Source organism: Falco punctatus (assembly GCF_963210335.1).
Source record: "Falco punctatus genome assembly, chromosome: 9".
Taxonomy (NCBI): Eukaryota; Metazoa; Chordata; class Aves; order Falconiformes; family Falconidae; genus Falco; species Falco punctatus.
In genome coordinates, this window is record NC_137589.1 from 43,357,617 (window position 1) to 43,382,467 (window position 24,851).

At 37.3% G+C, this 24,851-nt stretch overlaps 1 protein-coding gene across 4 annotated transcripts in view; it reads left to right on the forward strand.

Moving 5' to 3' along the window:
- DENND1A (DENN domain containing 1A) overlaps nucleotides 1–24,851 on the forward strand; it is a 231,116-nt gene that overhangs the window by 110,623 nt on the left and 95,642 nt on the right. For all 4 annotated transcript variants that reach the window (XM_080402471.1, XM_080402472.1, XM_080402474.1 and 1 more), the window contains exons 9-11: nucleotides 5,448–5,558; nucleotides 13,544–13,644; nucleotides 23,065–23,110. In XM_080402471.1, coding sequence (XP_080258597.1) covers nucleotides 5,448–5,558; nucleotides 13,544–13,644; nucleotides 23,065–23,110 — 258 coding nt within the window. The remainder of the gene's footprint in view (nucleotides 1–5,447; nucleotides 5,559–13,543; nucleotides 13,645–23,064; nucleotides 23,111–24,851) is intronic.

The window sequence follows — 24,851 nt, forward strand, 5'->3', positions numbered from 1 at the left end:
GTAGTAGCTCAGGCAGTCATTCTTTTCTTTGTGGTAACATCTTCTGTATCATAGCTACACAACAGCATTCAAGAGCTGACAGTCTGCATTTGTGATTAAAAGCTGAAATGTATTAAGGACAAAGTAATAATGGACAGATTGATATGGGTAGAAAAAAGCAGATCTGCTAATTGTACAGTGAAACTCTGCTGAAAGAAGGACTTAAGAGACCACTAAAAATGATCCACTTGTTAGATGGCTTTCTGAAAATGTCAAACATACCTGGTTTCTTTAGGGCCACTCTTTCAGAGATGTTTTAAACCTCACAAAGTTGTCTTCTGTGTGTTTCAGCATGCCTGGGCTTTCTAGCCAGATGATAGGTCTGTGGGAAGACAATGCTGGCATTTGCTTCTCTTACATACTCTTTAATATGCTCCTTCTATGTCTCTTAGCCAAATTTCTATGCCTGGCATCTCAGTTTTCTTTCTCAAATGTTTTGCGGTCTGCCTTAGCACCATATACCTTAATTTATGGCATGAAAAAAAAGGGAATCGTCAAGACATTTCATCTTTTTTGTGGATGATTTGTATAGCAGTTAACATTTGGGATTTTTTGTTTCTGTTTTAAAATATTGTTGCTAGCTTTTCTGTGTTGTAGGCTTTTCATACTGACATGTATCCTGTCAGTAAATTTGATAATGTGCTCTCTCTTCTAAGGTGCTTTATTTTTGTAGAAATGTGATACATTAGGAGTAATTAAAGAGTCAGTTCCTGAATCTTAACCAGCTATCAAATCCTGTCCTAATCCAGACATGAAGTTACTTGTTTAGAGGGTTTATATTTTTTGTTCATCTCTTCTATGGTAACCATCTCACACTTTAACAATTTTTGTTCGATAAGCCTCAAATCACCTGGAGAGCGAGGAAGGAAGTTCTTTTTCCATTTTGCAGACTGGCAAATTGGAGGACAGAGCGAAATGAGCTAATAACAGTGAGAAACCAGTGGCAGGGATTAAAAATAGATCATCTGCCTTGGGCCTGCTCTAACTGACATGGAACAGCTTAATAACACAGTACATAGTACAGGCTTCAGGAAGGATAGCTGTATTTACGCTCTGTTGGTTATGTCTGCTGGTGATGTTGTGTTATATTCAAAGGTATGAGTCGGCTTCCCAAAACATTTGAGCTGGAGACATGATGAATGCTCGTGAATCAAAGGCAGTTATAAAAGCAGAGGCCTTGGGCCAGAAGGAGTTGGAAACCCTTTGAAAGCTGAACGCTCAGCCTTCATGGCAGGGAGTGCCGTGTGATGCTAAAAAGCATCCACTTTGAATCACTGAGTGGGGCTGATGTGCCTCAGAGGGAGCGTGGCTGTTTTGCTGCAGGTACCCTGTGCAGTGATGTCACCGTGAAGGATGGACTCTGCAGTGTCAGGGGTGACCCAGGGCACCTCTGGGAATAGAAGGGGAAGGAGATTTCGTTCAATTAACAGATATGTGTGCCCATATAGATAGATATATACACACACAAAATTAAAAAGCTAGGGCTCATTCTAGGAAAGAAAAATAATAAAAATCAAATCCATTGGTCTAACTGTTGCAGTTGGCTGTCTTCTGTTTCTCAGGCATTTTCTTTTTTTTTTTAATAGTGCTTTCTTATGCATCCGTTTTTTTTTAATAGTGCTTTCTTATGCATCCGTTAATGCAAGTTTCATGTAGAATTGAAGCATACTAGGAAATAATACAAGGGCATTAAATGAGCATAAATCTTCATGGATTTTAATCAATTGGCATGATTTATTCAAAATTCTATTTATCTTATCAGTAATTACATTTTAAAACCTGTATTAGCAAAAGTTTTAGTTCGGCCAGATGTTGAAGTTGTGTGTAATGATTAATGGAGAGCTGCATAGAACTCTGTTGGGAATGTTAACAAACTTCTGGGAATGATCTGATTTCATGTCAGATCAATATGTTTAAGGAGTCGTGAAAACATTTAGCATGGACACTTATGTAACAGCTAAGCATTCTCTTTTTTCAGAAGACTTATATGAAAGATTCATAAATGCATTGTGACTTCAGAAATAAATTGGGTTCGTTGCAGGAAATACAGTGCCAGTCTAAATTTCCTAGTAGTATCTGTTGTGTTTCAGAAATACCAGGTAAGTTAGCAGTCTGAAATGCTGACGTTTTCTTGGTGGTGATGTTCTGGTGTGGTTTTGTATCACTGAGTCCTTTATTTCAGAATGCCTGATTTTTCACTTTATAACTTATGTCTTTTGCTACCTGTTTTTCTTAAAATCACACCCGGCCCCCCCTTTATTTCTGTATTTACACTATTTGATAAAGTGTATTGTCACTTTATTGTCAAAATATTGTCATTATTTTGTTCTCCTAAAAACCAGCATGGCATTATAAAAGTGTGTTAGCTGCATACCAGATTACCTAACCTATCTTAGATTTTGGAAGTGGGATATTTTAAAGAAAATGAGCTTCTAAATCAGATGAGGGATTTCCTATAGGAGGATGGAGTGGGAAACCTGACTCTGTTTGATGGACTTGTCCTAATAGGAAATCTACTGAAGTCTTGTAAATGAAGCTGTTCAAGAGCAGTCCAAAATAAGTGACCTATAATCCATGTTACTGTGTTTGAGCTTCACTCTTTGCTGAAGAGAGAGCTCACCAATTTGTTCCTTCAGTGAGAAATTCTTTGTTAGATGATGGAGGAAAAGTACATTAATTCTTTTTTTTATCTCAAAAGTTAATGTGCGTGTGCATTTACTGATACGGGACAACAAATGATCCAAATGAGTGATACAGGAATGAACTTTCAAAGAAACGTAAGGGATTTTTGTAGGACTCACAGTGAGTTTTGAGAGAAATAGCGATATCTGTTCCCATATTTTATTTTGAAAACCCCATGTTTTACTCCCCCAAGAAAGGCTTAAATCCTAGGAAACAAAATACACAACAATTATACTGCAAATTGGAATGCTTTCATTTGTATTTATTTAACTCATTCATGGTTTTGTCACTTACGAGACATGTCTTTCAAAATACATGTGTAAGTCCCAATTTCATCTTCAAAGATGACAGCTTTCTTATAAATAAAACTTAGAACTAACACGTGAATTTCCTTAGTATCAATACATTACCATACAGCCCACATGCTTCGCAGGTGTCATTGACAAATTTCTGAGAGCAAAGACTAAAACCTTGTAAATCTTTCCATCTGAAGGTACGTTTGACTGTCACAGCCAATATTTCACCACGATAAACTTGATGAAAGAATAATTGCAAATCAAGTTCCCATGTCTATTTTCCTCTCACTAGTGGCTCCTGTTGCCTTATAAACACGTCCATGCACAAACTTGTCTACATCTGCAGGCAGAACGTAGGGATTATGTGCCTCTTTGGCCATGCCCCTAATTTGGGTGGCATCAAAGGGAGTTCAGTGCTACTTAAAATTTCTTTTAATTCACACTATTTGCAGTAATTGTGTCGTCATGCACTGTGTTTTGGTGTCGTAGAAAGATGGTTGCGAGGGGGAAGATGAGCCGTAGAGAAGACAGCTTATGTTTAGACAAAAATATCATGCTAATCAGCACAGATGGGATGAGAAATACAGAAAAAGTACATGATAGTTTAATAGGTTTTTGGCAAAATGTGTTAGCTTTTTTTTTTCCTCCTTTGAATATACCTGCTGTGGCTATAGCTTTTCCGTAACAAAGACCTGAGTGGTTGTTTTATATTAAGATGTTTGAAGCTAACCGTAACGAGCTTAGTTCTTATCTACATACTGGTACAGAAGTCTTCCAAATACAATGCTTAATTTTTCTTTAGTTCTTTGTGTTTGGATGGCAAGCTGTGGAACATATTTTTGCACAGTATGAAGCATCTTGGCAGACTTCTCAGGCCAAGTATTGGTGGTTTTAGAGTTATCTTTGGATCTGTCAAAAGTGCTAATAGGCTTTGTTGAGCTTCTTTAAGTTTCTAAATCATATTTGCTTTTTGCTTTTCTGCACTTTTTTATTTAACGATGATTAAGATTGCAGTTGAATTCATGACTAATCTAATTTTGCTCTCACATGTGCTTTTTGTATAAGACTGTCTTTATCATATAGCAATCCTTTCATATCTGTAAGAAGCTATTTGGAAACAAATTCCCTAATTCAGCATTTTTGGATGTATTACCTTTTCCTCCATCACCCCCCCCTTTTTTTACTTTCTGTGTTTTAAGAAGCGAAAAGTATCCTCTGTGCACAAAAATCCTTTTTTGTTTGCCTTGCACTGTAAAAGCCCCTCATTCTAGAAGAGTGTAATACATTTTGACCAAGTTACATACATGGTGGCTTTCTAGTTTTGATAGTAAAGATCTTAGGATCACATTCTGCTGTTTATTAGAAGGCATCTTAAATATTTAGTAAATGATACATGATTCATGCCACTGCAGTGTGCACAGGGCAATTATGTTGGTAATGATGAATGGATAACGTTGCTGGCTGGTGGGATGATGTGGGGGATGAAGTGGCCATAGCTTCTTGTGCAGCTTGCTCTTTGTTTCCCCCCCCCATTTATTTCAGTTAATTACAATAATTTTTACATAGTTAATTTTTAATCTTCTGAAGAGAAAAAAACATGGAAGAAAGCTGTGTTGCCTAGGAATTGTGTATGTCAGGTTTCGGCGGTGTTGCCTGCTTGTTTGTAGTCTGTGTCTTGGTCTTTCTATCTACTTTAAAGGCAGATTGCAAATGTGCTTTGCTTACAGTATTCTTCTACTGCAATTGATTTTCTTTATGCTGTATTAACATACTGATCGCTGAAGAAAAATTGGATGTTTGAATCCTGCCTCTTCATCAGAGATGGGCAACCACTGAAATTTTGAGAGAGGGAGTTCTCTGTCTCCTTCCTCACTTTCCCCAGCCCCCCAAGGAAGTGCTTTTTGTCTCCCGCCAAAGGAAATGTGTGTCTGAGTGCACACAGTGAGGAGTTCAGACAACCTGTGTAATGTTTTTAGCTTATGTGTTAAATGCCCATGTGTATTTCCAGTTATCAGAATTGTCCTAGCATAGATGGAGCTTACATTTGAATTTGTTGTATTAGAGTTGCCCTCCAAGAGAGCTGGTTTTATTGTTGGGTTGTGAGATTTTTTTTGTCCTTTATCAGGCAGCTTTGAAGTTGCCATAAAAGTGACAGAACATATTTTTTTCTCAGAGAAGTATCTTGTATTGAAGAAGCTATATGTGAAACATCATCAATTTTATTATTCCAAGACTTAGCTCCCCAAAAGTTAGGGGAAAGATGTTGCAATTAAGAAGTACTCTGACATAAGATGACATACTGCTTTCTTTCATTAAGCCACTTACTGGATGTAGTGTAATAGGAGGATGAAATCTCGTTATTATTTTTTTTTGTTAAGGACGCTTGTTTTTGTAATGTCATGAATCAAAAATTATTTTCTCTCTTCCCAGAGAAATCTGACAGAGTATTTTGTAGCAGTTGATGTCAACAACATGCTGCATCTCTATGCCAGTATGCTGTACGAACGCCGCATCCTCATTTGTTGCAGTAAGCTTAGCACTGTAAGTAAAATGCAGATTAATTCCTTCTATTCACAGCACTTTTTTTCAAATGACAGTCATATATAGGAAATGTTCTGATGATCTCCAGGGTTCCTTTCCAACCCCAGCTATGCAACCTCAACTCAATTCTGTGGTTCTGTGTTGCTTTTACTGAACTTCTCTTGGCCTCTAATGTTCAAATGAAATGGTTTTTTTGGGTACAAGAATTCTTGAGGTTGCTTTGTACAAAAATGTACAAACATTTATGCCTTAGTAAAGTCCCTCTTTCGTAATTTACTTGACAGGAAAAAAAATAGATAAATGATACTGTCAAATGGATGTTCCAGTGACCTTCTCTGGGTAGGCCAAAGGAGTGGACTAAAATACATTGACAATCCACACTTTTGCAGTTTTGTTTGATAAGGTGTAGCCTTAAGGATACTTAGGCTCCATCAGGTGTCTAAGAGATGAAAGGTATCGAATACTCTAGAGTACTCGCTTCTAAAAATGGCTGGACATCAAAACAAGCACACCACATGATTTAGTTCAAAGTTAGATGTCATGCATTTCAAGGTTTATCAGTCAATAAAATTGTGATTTTCTTTATAAAAGAATTGTTAAGTTTTTGTTCTTTTTGCTCTGTAAATGGTTATTGATTGCTTTCCTTTATGAATGATGAGTGTAAGATGGTTTAACTAATATTGCTTTCTAGTGCTATGGACTAAGTCCTTGAGCGGTCCTTTCTAAAACCTTTTGAAAACAAGCTTTCATTACTGTATGTCCATGACCTTCTTTGTGTTTGAGATTAAAACTGCTTCATGGAAATGTGAATACTACTGAAGGCTGAAATTATGTACATAAAATCATGTAAGGATGGCCTGTGTATGCAGGGTGAGAAACTGAAAGAGAGTAAGGCTTCATACTTAATCTCAGAAGAACTATTACAATATTGTTTTGAAAGGTAAGTGAAACTAGGAGAGTTAGAACGATCTCTGGGACCTATTAGTAATTATTAAATGTTTACAATCAATCCCTTAGTTAAGTGAAAGAATTGAAATGTTGTGAAGTTTAATACTACAGAAAACTTGTAAAATCTTAAGTTTTCTATCTGCCAAGTGTTCTATGTCCTCTGTATTAAAACAAGAAAAAGTAAATCCAGACCTGGTAATTGAGTAAAATGAGAGAGAGGTGTTTGTTTCAGAAACCTAAAGAATGGAAAGAATAGTAAATTATCAGAGAGGAGAAAAGAAGAGAACGGCTATCCAAAGCATTTCAAAATTTGTGTGGTTGGTTGGTTTAATCTCTCCCTTTGTGACAGAGCCTGGGAAGAAGAATTACTTACCTGTCACTTTGCCTTCCTTAATGAGCCATTTCACAAGTAGCGTTGTGTTTTCTTCCCTATCTTTCTGCTATTTCTCTTCCTTTTGCCTCTGTCCAAGATAAAAGCATGTCTGGTTCTTCGGTAGGGAGGGGTATTCATACTGTGTGTTCTTATCTTACAACTTTATATATAAACTGCTCCAAGATTGGAGTGACAGTGTAAGACAGGTTTGAAGTGTTGGGCCAGAGCCAGTGATTCCTTGCCTGCACGCTCTGCTCTGCATGTTCCAGCAGTAGGAACAAGCTGCATTATTTTATTTCAAACTGTGCTCAGCGGAAGCCAAGACCTTGTAACTGGAAATGTACCAAACTGAGAATTCTCAAAGTAAAGCGAGGGTGGTGTGGTGGTGAGAGGGATTGGTTTCTTTGTTTTTAATTTTTAGGTTTTTAACAAAAAGGTGGAAGAGACCTATTCGCGGTTAATTTCTTCTAACTTTGAGAGACATGGCATGCTTCATGCTTAAGGCTTGAATTTAATATGAGGTGAGAGAGAGAAAATGAAGCAGTCCTGGATAGAAAGTCTTTCATGGTGAAGTGAATTCTGTGCTGTAATATATCATATCAAATTCAAATTTTGATTTGAAATACCCTTAATGTAGTTAAGCTGAATAAGATTTAGAGGTAACTGAATGAGGCTGTGTTTATTAGCTATCCTATAAATTATGTGTACTGAACCTATGGAAGAATTATTGATTTATTGGATTTTTTTTCTTTTTTCCCTCCAAAAGGAAACTCAGTTTCTAAAAATGTTAAAGCAATTTTTCACGTTCTGTTTTTCTATGTATTCATGAAAAGCCAGATATGAACCAAAATACATAAAAAAACCCTTTTGCTTGGCAGAAGATCACCTGCTGGTGGGAGCATGCTGTTGCAAAAATGAAATGAGCTTTCCTTGCATCCAGTATTCTCTCTTCCATAATAACTTGCTCATGCAGCCCTGCTGCAACAAGGCATGTTAACTATTTGTGATAAGGACAGCAGCAGGTTGCCTCTCATTATAAAAAAGTGGCTTTCATGAAGCCTGATGACTCTTAAAAGACTTAAACTGGTGAATTTCTGTGATGTTTCTGTTTGGCTCCATCATACTGAGGTGTATTTCTTTACATAATTTTTCTGTTATTTTTTGAGTGTTAGTACAAAGCAAAAAATACCATTCTGATGTGGAAACCCTTTTGTTCCTGGGAGTTGAGAGCTTCCCATGTCACTTCTTCCAAGTCACAGAGAGCTGTAATACACAACCTGTTATTCTCTGGTTGGTTTCTGACATGCCTTGGCACTCAGAGGATAAGGAAATGGTGGTCCTTAAGAAAAGACAGCACATGATTAATAGCATTCACCAAATGTCCTTGTGATGCAACATAGGTAAGGGCTTGCACAGGTCTTGTTCTACAGGATCTTACATGATTTTAAATGTACGAGCTCTTCCTTCCCAAGAGCTCTGTTGCTGTGTTATAACCTGCCAGTATAGATCTTGACCTTCATATGCAGCTTTTGCAACAGCCCGGCTTTCACTGCTCAGTTCTTAGGTAGCTTAGTCTTAAGCTTTCTACTTTGTTTTTAGCCCTGAATAATGCAGAAAAATGATCTTACAAACATGCAGAAGGTGGTCATTTCTTCCAGTATATATTGCACATTTGTAGCCATGTACTGCATCTGTAAAGCAGTGTGGTGCATATTCAGGAGAGAGAGTAAAATGCACTGGGAAATGGCCTGTTGATCAGTTTATAACTTTTATATGTGTGACAAAATCCCATTGTTTTAATTTGCTCAAATAAGGCTTTGAGTATTAAATATAAAACTGTGAAAAGTGAATTAGGGAGTCAGTGTCTCTCTTACATAGCTATCTTTTTACGTTCTCTAGCAACAGCTGCAGGAAGCTGAGGTAGTGGAACTAATCTTATTTCAAAATGCTGGATTCCTGTAGTTTTGACAGTTGGGCATTTCTCAGGCTGCCTTATTATTAAGTGCTTGTTTTCTGTATGGCAATCACTAATCAGGTGAGGTCTCCAGCAAATATGCTATTTCTTTTTTATGAGCCCTTATCTTGGCGGAGTTGAAGGACAGTACTGGTGCTTACCCATGGTAGTAGGTTATTTGAATTCATGCCAGATAGCAAGGTGGGAGTACATCTCAAAAATAAGTGACAGGTTCTGCTCAGATGTCTGCAGTGTTGAGCATTATGTCTGTTTAATCTTTTCGTGCTGAGTTTTAAAACCAATGGGAGGGGGGCTTGGAAGGGGCCTCCTTGGATTACTGAGTTCACTCCTCTACAACGGCAACCATGTTATATAATAACGTCAGGAAATAATCCATTTGATCCTCACAGAAGCAATTGTACAGTAAGAATTAAATTTTTAAACAGTATTTTTTCCAGACATCTTTTTGATTTGGAGAACAGAAACAGAAAACATAAAGGATTTAGGAATATAGAGGAAAAACTACAGTGGGGGAGGTATATCCTTTTTTTCTGCTGCATATTTTGGAGCTAGGCTATGGCTTTCATCTAATCTGTGAGAGAGGAGCATCTTTTCCAGTAAGAATAATACAAAGGTAAGTTGAGATACAATGGGATAGGGATAAATCTTTAGTGTTTTGTGAGTCATAAACGTAGACTAAATTAAAGGTTTTGTAGCTTTTTTTTTGCTTTAATTAGTGTCCCAACATACCAATATTTCCATCCCATATGGACCATAAAATAATGTTCACCTGCTAATAAAATACTGAGAACGACTGAACAGGTGCTCATTCAGGTACTTGCTGTACCCAGTCTGCTTCCCAGGGTGCTATTTCCTTAGGACAGTGGTTCAAATCTGGTTTAAATTCTTGCGTGTTCTCACTTAGGGAAACACGTTATCAGCAGCGGGGGGGCTGTGGAGCTTTGTGGACCCTCATGTTGTGACACTTGCCAAGTCCAGCTCTGCTAAGGTGAGGAGTGGCTGTGTAGCTTTCATGGGAGATAAAATTAAAACCTAAGGGATGTTAAAAGAGGGTCAGACAAGACTGCCTCCAGATTTTATCAATATTTCTTGAGACAGTTTAATGAAACTGTGGAGGTGCTGGAGTGGGTGTTAAGATGAATGGAGATGAACCGGTACTATTTGTGCAGATGAATGTCAGTAATTAAACAAAATTTTTGGCCAGATTATCTGTGGTTCAATATGGTAGAGAACTGGTAAAGAATGTAGGCCAAGAGATGGACATGATAGACAAGACAGAAATCAGGGGTGCAAACAGATTTTGTTTGCAGCCCTGGTAAGTGGGGTGACTGTGCAGCAGTGAGCAACTCAGTGAAGAGAAGCTTCATTGCTGCACACCACGATGCAGGTGCTGAAGTCTGAAGAAAGTAAGATCAAAATGGATTCTGGAAAAAGAAACACAAGAACAAATACAAGTGATACGATCTGGTTACAGAAATTTCTATTTGGAGTTGAAAACTGGGTGTGCTAGCATTCTCCCTTAAAGAAACTACAGTTCTTTGAGCCATAGTTCTATGAAGAAAGTTGAAACCTGTCACTATCAGAACTAGAACAAGTGAAGGCAGAAGCAAAGGCTGCTCGGGAAGAGTAAATACGCAAAAGAAATCCATGCCTCAAATCTTAACAATTGTTAAATATCTAGATAAGATTGAACTATGTTGAATTCTTCAAAGCTGTTCAAGAAATTTTCATGGCATGGGACAGTTTGGTGGTCTTGAGGGTAAACAACTGGCTAAAATGTTGAGGGGGAGAAAGTTGAGAAAAGTTTATGGTTTTTCTAATTCTGGAAGTTGCTAAGCAGTCCAACAGTGTTCTACTCTGGAACCTGTTCAATGTCCTTGTGAAAAATTATTTTTAAAAAGGGGAAAAAAAGTAGCAGTAATTCTGTTGCATAGCATGGATAAATGTAAAATAATGCTTACAGGAGAAAACGCTTCTAACCATGTAAGCAATCAGGGTCTGAATAACTGAAGTGATTATTACCACTCTGAAAGAGTAAGTGGAGTTTTTTTAAAAGAGAGATCCATTGATCTATGAAAATGCCATCTTATTACTCAGTTGAAGGCTTAGAAGCCAAGAAAAAATATTATGAAGAGAGAGAGAACAAAAAAGAGGGCGTAGTACCACTAGATAAGTTCATGGCTTGCCCACATTGAGTATTGCACGAGTTCTTATCTACTCTAGATAAAAAAGGATAAAGTAAAAGAATGAAAAGTATAGAGAAGTGTAACAAGAGCAAGTAAATAAAGAAAATAATCTCTCAATTACGGAAAGCAGAGTAGGATCCACCAGTATCTTTACCAGGCTAAGTAGAGAACTCGATAGAAATAGAGAAAATCATGTATGTCTCTTAGAAGATAAGCAGGAGATAATTTTCTTGTTTATTGTCTCAAAATGCTCAAAACTCAGAACACACATTAAAAACTGTGAGGAAACAGGCTCAAAATGAATGGATGGGGCAGCATTTTTTAATGTATTTATTTGAATTCATTGACACACAAAATGTTAGCTGCAAGCTGGTGGCAATGGAGAAAGTGGGAAATACCAGTTTTATTGATGAATGTTTTAATCAGTGGCTTTAATAATTTGTGTTGACCACTGTTGGGCAGAATACTGGGAGGCAAGGGGGTTTTGATCTGGCTTAGTAGGCCATTCTTTGTCTAAGGTTTTCCTTGATTAGGTGATAGAGTGATTTGAACTCAAAAACATTCTTAAACAGACAGATTATTCATATGTATTAGCCACAATAATGGTATCTCTCAACTAGGTACAAAGTATAGCTTAAAATTCTGGCTTTTCAAAGTGGAGGAGTTTTACATCTGATATTTTTGTCATTAAAGTCCTGTATGGGTTTACACCTGGCACACTGGGTCTTGGGCTCTAAACAGGTTCTTTAAATCTCTGCCTATTTTGAGCTATAAATTGCGAAGTATATTTTGGTTCATCTTTATAGGCACTTTTCTGTTTTTGAAAAACACCTGCTTGCAAAGCTCATACCTCACTGTGGTTCTTATCTGAACCACGCTGCAAAGCACAGTAATTCTCCAAAAAATTCCATGTTCCCTTGGTGTATTCTCATTGCTTACCCAGATCTGTATTGTTCAGAGGCTTAAAAATAGCACACGAAATATGTGCCTGTCTTCCATCTTCTTGCCTAATGACCTGCATTTTAATCAGAAAACCAGGTTCTGTTACTTAGAGAAACAGAATTGGAATTACATAAAGGCTTTGGCATTGAAAGTAAGCCAAACTACATCCAGAGTTAGAGCTGATTTTCCCTGACATGGAGCCTTAAGAGACTGTATTAGTTCTTCTAGACCATTTTCTTTCTCAGTCGTGGGTTCCCTATGAAGTGGTGTATAATTCAGTAGTCTGTCTTAATGGAAATTAATAATAATGAGGGTCATTATTTATTTTTTTTAAGGTTATACCACATCTAACTGAATTAGGATTAATGTCACCATTTGCCTTTGCTTAGTTTCATCTCACGCAACTTCAGGGCCACCACAAGGACCTCAGTCCTTCAGAATTTGTCTTTTTGGCATTTGTAAGCAGTGTTCTCCCTCCTTCCTATTGTCCAGACAAGCATTATGTGCTTGATTTCATTGTATCTTCAAATAACTGGTAGGCTTTTGTTGAGTATCGTTTTCAAAATGGGTCTCACAAGTGAAACATGTAGTACTTGTGCTGGGTATCATTTGAGATTAAAAGACGCTCTAAACTGCAAAACACTGTCAGGGTGGATGTGATTGCCTGTCACCTCTAAGTCCTTTCCTTGTATGTGTCTGTTTGTATCAGTGTTCTGATTTATTTATTTTCTGTTTTTCCAAGTGCGTGTGTGTGTATTTTGTGGTATTTTGACTATAGTTTTGACTGAGATTTCTTATTGAGGATTGCCACCTTCTCCATTTTAATATCCTTAGTGAATGTGACAAATATCCTGCTTATTTTCTTTTCCAAATTATTAATTATCATTTGAAATAAGATTGAGAGACATAATTTCCTCCAAAGCTCTGTGATGATTCTCCCCATGGGTTGACTGGCACTTACGTTTGCTGTTTGTGATCTTTTCCATTCAGTACCTGCTAACAGCAAAACTATTCTGAATGAGTTTTTAACAATATAACTGAGAAATTCATTGGATCCAATGATTTGGTGAAAGGCAATTAGATAAAAATCCCTTTTAAATAATAAAAATCTAGTCAGTGAGTTTAGTATGACATATTCTTAAGAAACATATGCCATGTTTTTTTCAATTTCTGTTATAATTTCAGTGCAGCTTTATGGTATTTAATGAATGGTAATTACCAGGATTGGGGGATTTGCCTTTACTATTTTTTAGTTCTCATTGTGTTTTCATTTCCATGTTTCTGTTGCTTTGTAGAACACTGGGGGTTTTTCTCAGGTTTTCTTTGTTGAATGAATCACGTTCTCAGCTGTTTACAAAGTCAGTCAAATGACAACCACCATAAAGCAGTCATCCTTCACCCACCAATACCTTTTTTTTTTTTTTTTTAACAAGAACATTGTATATTTGCTAATAAAGAATGTTGATATGAGAGCAGAATGGATAGGGTTTTTTGTGCTAACTTTACCTTTCTAAGCTTGGTTTTTCTTTTATTTATGATTCTGTTTTAATATGTTTTTCAGTTAACTGCCTGCATTCATGGGTCTGCAGCTATGCTCTACCCGATGTTCTGGCAGCATGTTTACATTCCTGTTCTGCCCCCACATCTATTGGACTACTGTTGGTAAGGCTATATTTATGTGTGTATGTATATATATATATTACATATATGTATATATATCACTTACATTCACAACAGTTTTCACATTTCTGTATAGCAAGTCTTAAGTCCTCTTATGATGCAACTGTTACTCTAAAAATATATCAGCATATTAAGGAAGCAACTGACCTAGTAAGTAAAAAATTTATTTTCATTGCAAGATATAATGGTCTAGCAGTATGTTGAAATACTCTTAATACGGAATGCTACAACTTCGATATTGTATAATTAAAATCTCTTTTCAGCATATCTGTGTTAAATGTTAAAATTTGAATTAAGACTCCAACAGAAGAGAATACAGTGGAGAAGATACTCTCATTTTTCTGCTTCCCTGAACTTCTCTTGGGGATGGGGGAAAGCTATTCATTTTCCTGCAGTGATCTTTTATTACCAGTGTGTGTTTAGAACATGCTATTTACCTTATTTAGGGGAATGAATGTAAACCTTTCAAAAACTTACTCGTTGTTGTGATGTGACAAATTTTGGCACAGCCCATGCACAACCTCATATAATGACAAAGCTGGCCCTGTTTCGACCAGGAGCTTGGAGAAGCTGCCGTCTTGAGGTTCCTTCCAGCCTGCTCTATGATTCCACACTGTCCAGGTGGTATAAGAAGCCTCATACTCACTGTAGGGGTCTGCAGGTTAGCGTGTCCTTAGCGTATGCCTCGGGCTCTGTGGCTGATGGTTCAGAAGCCTGCCTACAGCACCCCTCAAAAAGTCTCACAGTTGTAACTTTTTTTTTTTAGTGCAGAGTCAGTTTAACCTGCTCAGCCGTAACATCACCTCTCCCATTTGCTGCGCACAGGAATAGTGGATGAGCACTCTGAGTAACTAACAAAGAGGAGGTTTAAGATGCTGCTCTTTCTGTTATCAGGCATTAGTTACTGCTGCACGTGCTCAGTTTGTGTGACTTGCAGGTGGGGTTTTTTTCTTCCCTCTGTGTACGCAGCAGGGAGATGAAGTTTGCCCCAAATGAGTGGCCTTATCTTAGGCTTCCTAGAGAAGTTAAAATTTCAAGCCCTGTTAGAGAGCTTGGATTTATTGCTTGAGCATGCAGGGACGGAAATAGCGAGGCCAAAGCTTGGCTGGAGTTTGAGGGATGTAAAGGGTAACGAGAGGCTTTTACAGGCTTGGAAGCAAAAGGAGAGCACAAGGAAAACATGGACCTGCTGCTGCATGGTCACACAGTCAGGTGATGAAGGAGATGGAAAAGGGTGAGGGACTCAATGCCTTTGTCGTTCCTGGCAAGCCGCGCTGGCTGGCTTTCGGGGCTCCCCGTGTAGCAGAAATGCTTGTGGGAGAGTGGTGCTTAATGTGCTTTTGGGGATGGTTTGGAAACATAGAAACAGCCTCCCTCTGCCCCCTAGCATTTTAAAAAGTCCTCAGAAAAAATAAATCCCAAACTTAAACTTACTGTATCATATGATACCATATTTTAAGTGTAGCTCTTAGTGTGGAGGTTGGCTAGTTTTTTTTAAGAGGGTTAGTGTTCTGTGTGACGCTTTCCCTGCATTTAAGCAAGAGCAAGGAACCAGCCAGGATAACTCACTTTAAGTGAAGTGCTAGGAACTGAAACATGCAGATTTAAAGGAAGCTTGTTCCTCTGCAGATGATTTAAATGTTAAGTGTGTGCCTATGTCGAGGATACACAGAATGGGATCTGAAAACTGTTATCTCCTGTAGAAATGAACCTTCAATTTACTCACTTCACAGGAAGGGCAAGTTCTAGTCATTTGCACTGCCAGCAGGTGCCCTTTCTCTGCATAATGGCCTTCGCATGTGTAATTAACACATGAAGGCTGCTGCTGCCAGCTTTTTCTTCAGGTACATGCTGCTAGGAGTTTTCAGGACAACGATGTGGACCACAAGAGGCTTTTACGCTGGGTTTGAAGATGAGGATTTCATCGACTTTCTGACAAAGACATGTTAAAAGGGGTGAAGTCCAGATCCCACAGTTGGGAGCAGAAGTGCGCAAAAAGCAAACACTTGGGCAGTGTACCCAAGGAAATAAAGACACAAGTCACTGAGCTCTACTGAATGAATTCTTTCATGGTGTAACACCCTGTCCATATAATGAATGAGCCAGCTAGTGTGTGAAAAGTATGATTTAAAAATGTTTAATTATTAGGCAGATTGCAATTACGTGCTCACAAATACAACAACTGATTATCTTAGCCAGATATGAACTTTAATTGGAGAGGTAGCTACACACACTATAATTGTTGAATAAGTCAATTTAACAACATTTTATGTGCCATAAATATATTTCTCAAAATAGTCCATCTATTTTGTAACCATGTGAACTTAGAGACATCATTTTTGCCTAGGAGGACTGAGAAATCAGCTCCGTGCTCTCTGCTTTAAGGTAGTGTTACTGCGTATTGGTGTCTATCTCTTAGGGGAAATGACCTGAGATTATTTAAAATAAAAGTGTGTAATTTAAACTATTGCTTGGTTATTTCTTTTGCAAATGTGATATATGAATTTTAAAGAGCTGAAATGGAAACAAAATTTAAAGTAATGAGAATTCTTCAGTTTTTATGAATATAGAATATCATGTTCATTTAGTTGACTGTCCATTTATTGACTGTTCTGTGTGATGTTTTTTGAATCTTCTCTTTTGAAAATCACAGAAGGGTACATAGACTGTTACTTGTGATCTTTGAAAGTTTTTGAAGAAATAATCCACCTGTGATTATTTGCTTTTAATTGTCTGAGTTGTGGTGGAAACTTTTTGTATAAAGGAAACTTCTAAGGTCCCGACTGATACACTGACAACTCCATGGTGGTTCTATTTCCTTGGAAGGGAAGGGGTCAAAACACCCATTGGACATTTCCAGAGCTACAAAAAGGTAGAATAGCTTTCTTTTCAGAGAACCAAACGGGTAGAATAACTAACTCTCCTCCTACCACTTGAAGATCCTTTTAGCCACCTTCATGTAAGAGAAACTTCAGGCTTGGTGTGGAGAGTTCCCTTTAGCTGTTGAGAGAAGTGCGCTTTCCCACCAGGAAAAGGTGGTTGGTTGGATATTGTTGCAGGTGAATAGCGACTCTGCCACAAACATGCTCAATGTGAATCTGTTCCACATTTTTTTCTACAGCGTTTTGTCTTTTATTTACATTTTACACCAAGTACTTTCAAAACACTGTGGTTTCTCATTTTTTCAGTTTGCTCTTTGCTGATTTTTTTTTTAACTTACAATGCAGAAGGGAGACAATTTTCTTTCCATTTCCCTCTTGAAATGATTTTTTTTAAACTTAGTATTTATGTTCCCCTACATTCGTCATTCACATACTTCACCACAGAATTGAAAATGCCAAAAGCCTGTGTCTTCAAAATGTTTGTTCTTGATATGCTTGCTTTCTGTACAAGGGATGCTGAGTCAATAATCGTGGTGTAGTACCTTGTACATGTATCTGGAATTACTTTGATCATCTGATCCCTATCATTTACATTAATGAGGGTGGGGAGGGGGAGCAAGGGGAAGAGTGCTATCCTTTATTTTTATTTTTTTAATTAGGTACCATTCTTCGATATATTTTCAGCCCAGGGAAAGATTTTGGGTGGAGGAGATGAGAAACTGGTGATAATCCTATCATTAGTTTTCACACCTTAATGCATGATTGCTTGTTCCTTTGAATACAGAACAACAGAGGAAACCTATGGAGCACTGCTGGTTGTTTTTTGGGTCTTTGGTGGTTTTTTTTTTTTTTTCTAATTTAAAAAAAGTACCTGCCAGCAGGTGCCAAAAGTACTGGTTAATGAGATACTGCCACCAAGCATCAGTAGCTAACCACATACAACTACTTAAATTTGGCCAGATCTTGTCCATGTATTTTGTTGTTGGGAATTTAAGCATTTCTTGATGTGAAAGAAACAATCTATTAATTTTCTAACTGCTTCTTCCAGTTTGTTTTTCATGTGGCATAAAAACACTCCCACTGTGTCTGTTTTCTTCCTTTTTTGCTCTCAGTGTCTGTGTTTAAAATTAGCCTGTAAGAAAAGCCTGTCTTTGCTGACCTGGTAACACAGCTTAGTATGTTCTCTAAGTCCCAGAGCATTGTCACTTGGGTTATTCTGTGGGCTTTTACCAGAAGCAACAGTATATTTTCTAGGGTGATTAAAACAGTCTTTTATATTAGATAGACTGCTTAGCAGCCAACATTAATATATTCTGAGAGCACCCTGGCACAGCTGCTGAACAAACGTTTCTATTGGTGCAGTTTTCCCTTTCTCCAGGAGTTTTTTTTTTTTTTAGCTCCCTTTCTCCTGTTTTCTAAATCTGCATATAGTTCAATATGCTCCTTTAAGTAGGTGGAGGGGGTAACTGGAGGGCAAGTACTCCTGCTGCTCTGGAAACAATGATTCCTTCGTCATGAGCCTCTTGGTAGGCATTTTGATTTAGCCTGGTACATCTGTGTACTCACTAAAAGCTCTTGTAGTTGCTCTTCTGGTTTCTTAGCTGTACGTTTTCTACATCATGCCAATTTATGCAGTCAAGTTTCTAATTTGCATCAATTAGCTCAACAAATTTCTGATTGAATTCTGTTGCATTTCAGTGAGTAATGTGAAGAGAAATTGGGAGCCTACCTTAGAGAGTAAAGTACTAATGATGTGAGAGTGACGCATCAAGTCAGTATTTGTGCATCAAGACATGAACTTAGTAAATGTGATCTAATCAGTTTTCCTGTAACAATGAAGCAAAATGGTGCAAATCCCTGTGTGGCTGTAAACTGTTAACTTTTTTGAGATCCTTGGGTTTTACATTACTTTTTCTGGTGAATTGCAGTATTTTTTAAAGGTGGTGTTTTTTTTCACTTAAGAGGAAATGTCCCTCTATTTCACCTGCTTCTCTTCCAATTAGTAGTTGCCCACCTCTTGGGAGCATAATTAAGAGGTCTCTAGTTAGCCTAAGGAAACGAATTAAAGAAATTGTAAAAATGCAACTGTAATAAATGGGCAATATATAGCCATTAAGTCCACAATATCCATATTCATGCTTATGCATTGCTACTTTAATGATTTGATATTTACCTATATAACTCATTTGATTATAAATAACGCTGATTGCACTGGGAACCAGTGTAGCACAAGAGAAGTAATAACCTTTCTCTTTGTTCCAAAAGACTTAGGAAGGCATTTTGTTTAAGCAGTAAATATGCGCAGTAGGAATTGATACTTCTTAATTTTGCACTTAATGGATATTGGCTGCCATCAAACAACTCTGAGTAATTAGTAGTTGTGGTTGTAAGAAGCCCCAGGAATGATGAAGTGTCAAGCAGTAGGCAGAGACTGGTCTGAAGGGCAGTCTTTAAGCTGTCATGAGTCCCAGAAGGATTAAAGGTTGGTGGAGTGTTTCTCCTGTTTATACAAGCAATGTGTCTTACTGAAGTTTGCTTGAAAGGCTTGGAAATACACTTCTAACCTGATAAAATATTAAAAACTGCTTGAGAGTTTCATGTCTCAGGACCTGAGTAGCAGTTAGGAAGAGCTATTGAACTATTGTAGTGTGTTCGGAATGGGGGAGAGGAGGAACACAACATTCCCTTGTACAGGATGGTAGCTGAGTATTTCAGTAATGGTGTATGATTAACACGAGATAAAGAAAAATGGTGATAAAAGCAACTTATGAAGCCTGAGATGAACCTTCAACAATTACTTTGAGGTGTGTTTCCTTTTCAGTCAGATGGAGTGATTACATAAAAATATAATCTCTCTGGTTGATTTTATTTGAAATATTTATACTCTTTACCAGAACTATATTTTGTTTAGGTTATTTATGATGTTTGCATAGTTAAACTTTTGGGAGTGTAAGGAGCTATCATGGGGACTTATCCTTAACATATCTTTGTATTTGCTTTGCTGTTCACGTGTCATTGAACCGTGATGTCATTTCTGATAAAATGAATTTTGATAACATAGTTACTCAGATAATTTGAGTTTTGTTATTCATGGAGAAAACTTTCAGGTCCACATTTGGGTGATTAACAGTAATGGTTATTTTAAAGCAGTTTTGAATAAATAAATTTCACACGCACACCTTCAAAAACAAGTGCTCCATATATGCATCAGAGATCCACTTTTCTCCAAACCTGTCACCTTTCACACAAGATGAAACCTGCATTTGTTTCCCTTGATTCTCTGCTGGGATGTTTGTAGGTGCCTCCCATTTGTTGTTCCTCTTCAGTGTCTTTCAGTCATTACAAGCGTTTGTGAATAAAACTGAGTTAAATTTCTTTTAATTTATTCTCATAATTTGTGAAATTCTTTGTTAGTCTTCAGATCTAATCCATTTCTAAATGGTGTGGGTTTTTACTGCTCATGTCTGAAATATGGCTGCAGCCATCTGTGTAGTTCCAGACGTCTTTGCCCAAGCTCTGACCAGTCAGTGTTTTCCCTCTGGCTTCTGTATGCCAAGCAATTGCTTATATGTGTTGAAAAATTCTTAAAATAATTATTTTCATATGGTTTTGTCAACCTTCCTCATTTACCTTCTACTTTCCCCATATTCTCTTTTGCATCAAACATGCTATTCACCTTCCAGAGCCCTTCATAGCACGTACCTGCTCTGCTTGTCATTCTCTGACCGGTGCCATGTCCCAGTGCCCCGTGATTCAGTTTTTTCACCCATGTGTTAAATGTTTCTCAAAGAAATACCCATGTTTTCTTTTGTGCTCTACCTCATTCCCTAGTGGAAATCTCTCTGACTATTTGTAAAACTAACACATATATTTGCAAAACTAGCACATTATACTGTAACAAATTACTGCTGCTCACTTTCTGTTTTCATATGGATCAGCGAAACCAGAGTTGTTTTTTTCCTGTCAGTGGGTATGCTAAAACCACTCTCTGTGGTTCTGTGGTACCAAATTGTTCCTCCTGCTTTCTCCAGTCTGTCCAAGTGTATGCACTGTACGGCCTGTGAAGCACCCGACTGGAGCCCTTTCGTGTTTAGTAGTACAAGTCTAAAGAAATAACAGCTTTCAAAACACTGTTAGAAGTCGGGGTACTGCAGCCTTTATGCAATCCCTGTATTAGCTTTATACGCTGTGTTGCCTTTACATGTAGTGTCTGTCGCTAGGAAATAGAAAAGATGATTCATTGCATCCAAAGCTGATCCATATATCTTAAGCCATAGCTTTTTGGTAATTCCTTAAAATCTTACTGGTGGTGCTTGGTTTTAAGGGTTTAGGCATTCTTATTATTCTTTTGTTGATAAACTGGGGGATTTAAAGATGGACGTGATACAGTTAATTAACTTTTACAGGTTCAGATTTTCCTGTGCTTGGTGACAGAGTCTACTTTTGGACACGTTAATAAATGGCTGGTTTTCTGGAATACTGCACTCTTCCTGCTTCCTTTCATTAGATTAGCCAAGGTTCCACTAGATGAGACATTTGCAGTCTTAAGACTTCCTGCCGCGGTTCAGACTTTGTATTTTTGAGATTGAAGCTGTCGTGTTCATGAAACTACTTAATTAGAAACACATTCATTTCAGTGCATACTGGAGGAGTCTTGAGCAGCACAGCCAGGCACACAGGGAAGTTGAGCATTTGTGCAGCTGGCAGCTAAACCAGTGGTTTATTCTTTGAATATAAAATTACTGGGATCAAACAACTTGCTCCTGGATCATGGCCATTGGAAATAGAGATGTGAGTGAAAGAGATAACGTTTGTTGCAAATAAAACATGCAAAATGACAAATAAAAATGCTCCTCAGTAGAGTGGCAATCCATATGTGATAAGTGCGTATTATGTTGTATGTTAAAAATTTCTATCCAAGAACTTGGATGTATGTTCTGGTTCTCATCTGTGGAATTCCCAAGGAAGCAGAACCTTCAGGGTTTGTACCAAGTTAGTTTCTGATTTAACAGTCCCTCTGGGCTGTCTGTCACAAGGTGCTGTGTTGGGTGAATCTTGGGTGGGGGCATTCTTGCCAGCCTTGGCAGTTCACTAAGCTGCAAGGTAATGCAATAAATGGCACTTCAGTGTTCTACAAATGAACTTGTAAAGGGTTTTTGAAGTTACATGTTTCATGTCAGAAGGAAAAAACGTGTTTTCACGTAGCATGTCTAGTACAGAGGATATTTCCAGCTCTTGGTACAGCATCCAACAGAGTAGCAGTTTTAGGGGGTACATTAAGAAACATGGTAAATTATTGATATGCATATCAGTACCTACGTTTTTTAAAAAAGCTATTTCTCCTGAAAGTGCAAAGCAGTGATTTTTGCTGTTCTGGTGTCTTTCAGTAGTTTTTTCAGCACCACTCTCACTGAGCAGTAGGCACCAGTTTATAAAAGCAATATGGAAGATATTTTAATCCAAGGCAGTACAGTGACATTTCTCTCATTTTTTCATCTGAATTTGAAAATGAGCTCTTCGAGCTTCTGTATCCAAAATGAAATGAGGCTCTATTTTAAAAGTTGTGTCTGTCTGTGTGCTTTCCGTTTAACAGGCAGTATATGCCATATTTGCAATTAGCAGCTTTGGCATGCTCTTTGATGTGTTCTAATAAGCTGTGCAAATATAAGCTTTCCCTGATTAGCTGAGTGGGAGTCCTGTAATGAGCTTAATATTAGAAATACTGTATACACAAAGATACAACTTTCATTCAGGATTCTTGAGTTACATAGTCCATGTTGGTGTTTGCTAACATCGTGGAAAAGAAGACAGAAAAGATCAGTCTTTCTCTTAAATGTTAGCATTCTGTTTGATAACAGAAGTATCACACCTGTGTTTCAGGCTACAAATTTGGCCTAAGAGCCTCTTGGTCTGTTTAAGTTTTGCAGTCAGAAGGGAATAACGCTACCAGCGTATATCCCACTAACTCTGGAGTTCATCAGAATCTTCAAAAGTAATTTTTTAAACATTTTTATTTTATAAATGTAAACATAAATGTGTTTGGACCCATATTCACAGGGTTTAAAACTTGTAGCACTGGGTGATACATATACATTAAATTAAACACTTAATGCTACAACCGGATCAGTTTTTTTTAAAGAATACTTTTATAAAAAGTCTGGGGTTTTTTTTGAAAATGGTAATAAGATGTTTTTTTTGTTTTTTAAAAATAAGACCCCAGTATTACAGATATGCTTAATAGCTGTCCTTATGTACTTGTCTTAACTTCGTCACTGAGAAATTCTGATGTCAAGAAAAATTAAATTCTTGCAGTAGTGAAAGGATATTGCATAGTAAAAAAAGTCTTTCAAATATGGAATAAAATTTTGTTCACATGTGGTTTGTTTATATATACATATTGTTTTTTAAAATAAAGTCTAATCCAGTATCCCGGTATTTTCCTGTAGCTAATTTTATAAGTCATATGTGTTAATCCAATGTTATGAGAATGTAAAGCTAGGTTTTTTTTTCCTCTTTGCAGTGCCCCAATGCCCTACCTCATTGGAATACATTTAAGTTTGATGGAGGTAAGTCTTTCTCACCATTTCTGAAACTATATATAGTTTTATGATTTAGAGCCAAATTCTGCAAGCAATTATACATTCATTCATATGCTTAAAAATGAAATAATCCTGTTAATTTGGGAGTGCTGAGAGAATTGAAGTTAAGCATCCATGATAATGTTAGTTCTTAAGGGAGTCTTTACTTGATACCTTGATGTGCTCCTCGGGCATACTTTCTGTTTGCAGTTCAGCAATCGAGGACGAGCTCGCGTTGTGTTCCCCTCTCCATCCTTTTGCTTCATTTAATCGGTTTACTGCCTTAGTTTGACTCTATTCACAAAGACAGAGTCGATATTAAACCAAAATGTTGACAGTTACAGTTCTCTTTTAAGCTTTTGCAGACAGATTGTAATTTTTTTAATGTTCAAAAGATCTGAAAAGAAGGAACTTGCTGTTAATGTTAACACAAAGCTGGCAGAAAATCAGCCCTCACAGAAAGCTTCACTATAAACAATTCAGAGTAATTCATGTGACTTTTTTAAAACTCTAAAAGTGGAAATGGCACATTTGCTTTTGCTTCCAGTACTGGTGAAACAGTTGATGACTTTCCTCAAAAGTATCTGGAGGACAACATAAGCTATTAATTTAGATCCCTATGAAAATCCTAGTCCTTATTAACGTGCCCCTTTACACAGGAAGTCTGAACAACGTGTATATGCTCCGTGTGGGAAGAGCTATTCCTGCCCAGAAAGCATTGCCTCTTTGTAGGCTCTTAAATTAGCAGGCAGTGTTGAACTGGTGGGAGTTGCAAATGCCCTTGAAAGTTAATTGACTTGTAGCCCTGTTTTAGATACCTGTGTTTGGAAATTTAAGCTTAGTGTTTAGGATGCATAACAATTTATAAAGCTGAGTTTTACACCGCATAAAGTAATGCATATTACCAGGATATTTGTTCTTATATTGTCCATAAAAATGTGTGATTTCTCTGGAAATATTGATCAAACATATTCTTTCGCTAGGGCATATGTATGTAATAATGATCCTGTGTGTCTCTGTGTTAAAATTTAGACTAGTATGCTACATATAACTTCCCCCTCTTTCCAGCATTAATGTGAAGTAATTTTAGAAGTTACTTTTTTCGTGAGAAGCTAGATGGAATATGCAGGACCTTTTTTTTTTTTTTTTTTTTTTTTTTCTTACCATCCTGGGTACAGACTTTTTTTTTAATGCCCTTTATACTGCTAAATAAAGCACAGAATTGCAGTACAATGTGTTAGTGAATAAGCAATTATTTTAAAAGTCAACATGTACGTTTGTTTGGACATCATATGCTTATGTTAAAGGGGTGTCTGATAATTACCCTTGAATTCTGCATAGGCAGGACTGAAGTAATACCTAGGAAGAAATAGTCTTAAAACAGTATAGATTTTTCATATTGATCAAGAACCTTTCTGCCCAATATCTGTACTAGGTAATCATTGGCTTGCTTATTATGGTATCTATTTATTTAAAAAGCAGGAAGCGACCTGGTAGAGGACGGGATAATATCTCAATACAGATATTTGTCAGTTTTCACAAATACTGGTTAGCCTGGCTATGAGTATAGAAGAAAAATTAATGATTACACCTTGGAGTTGCTTTGCATGATGTCTCACTCCTGCCTTGCTACATAAACCCATTACCTCCTCCTTTGTCTCAGTTTTTCAGATTGCAGGGCTCTGTAGGCCTTCCAAACTCCATCTGTAAAAACTCAAAAGGAGGAGTT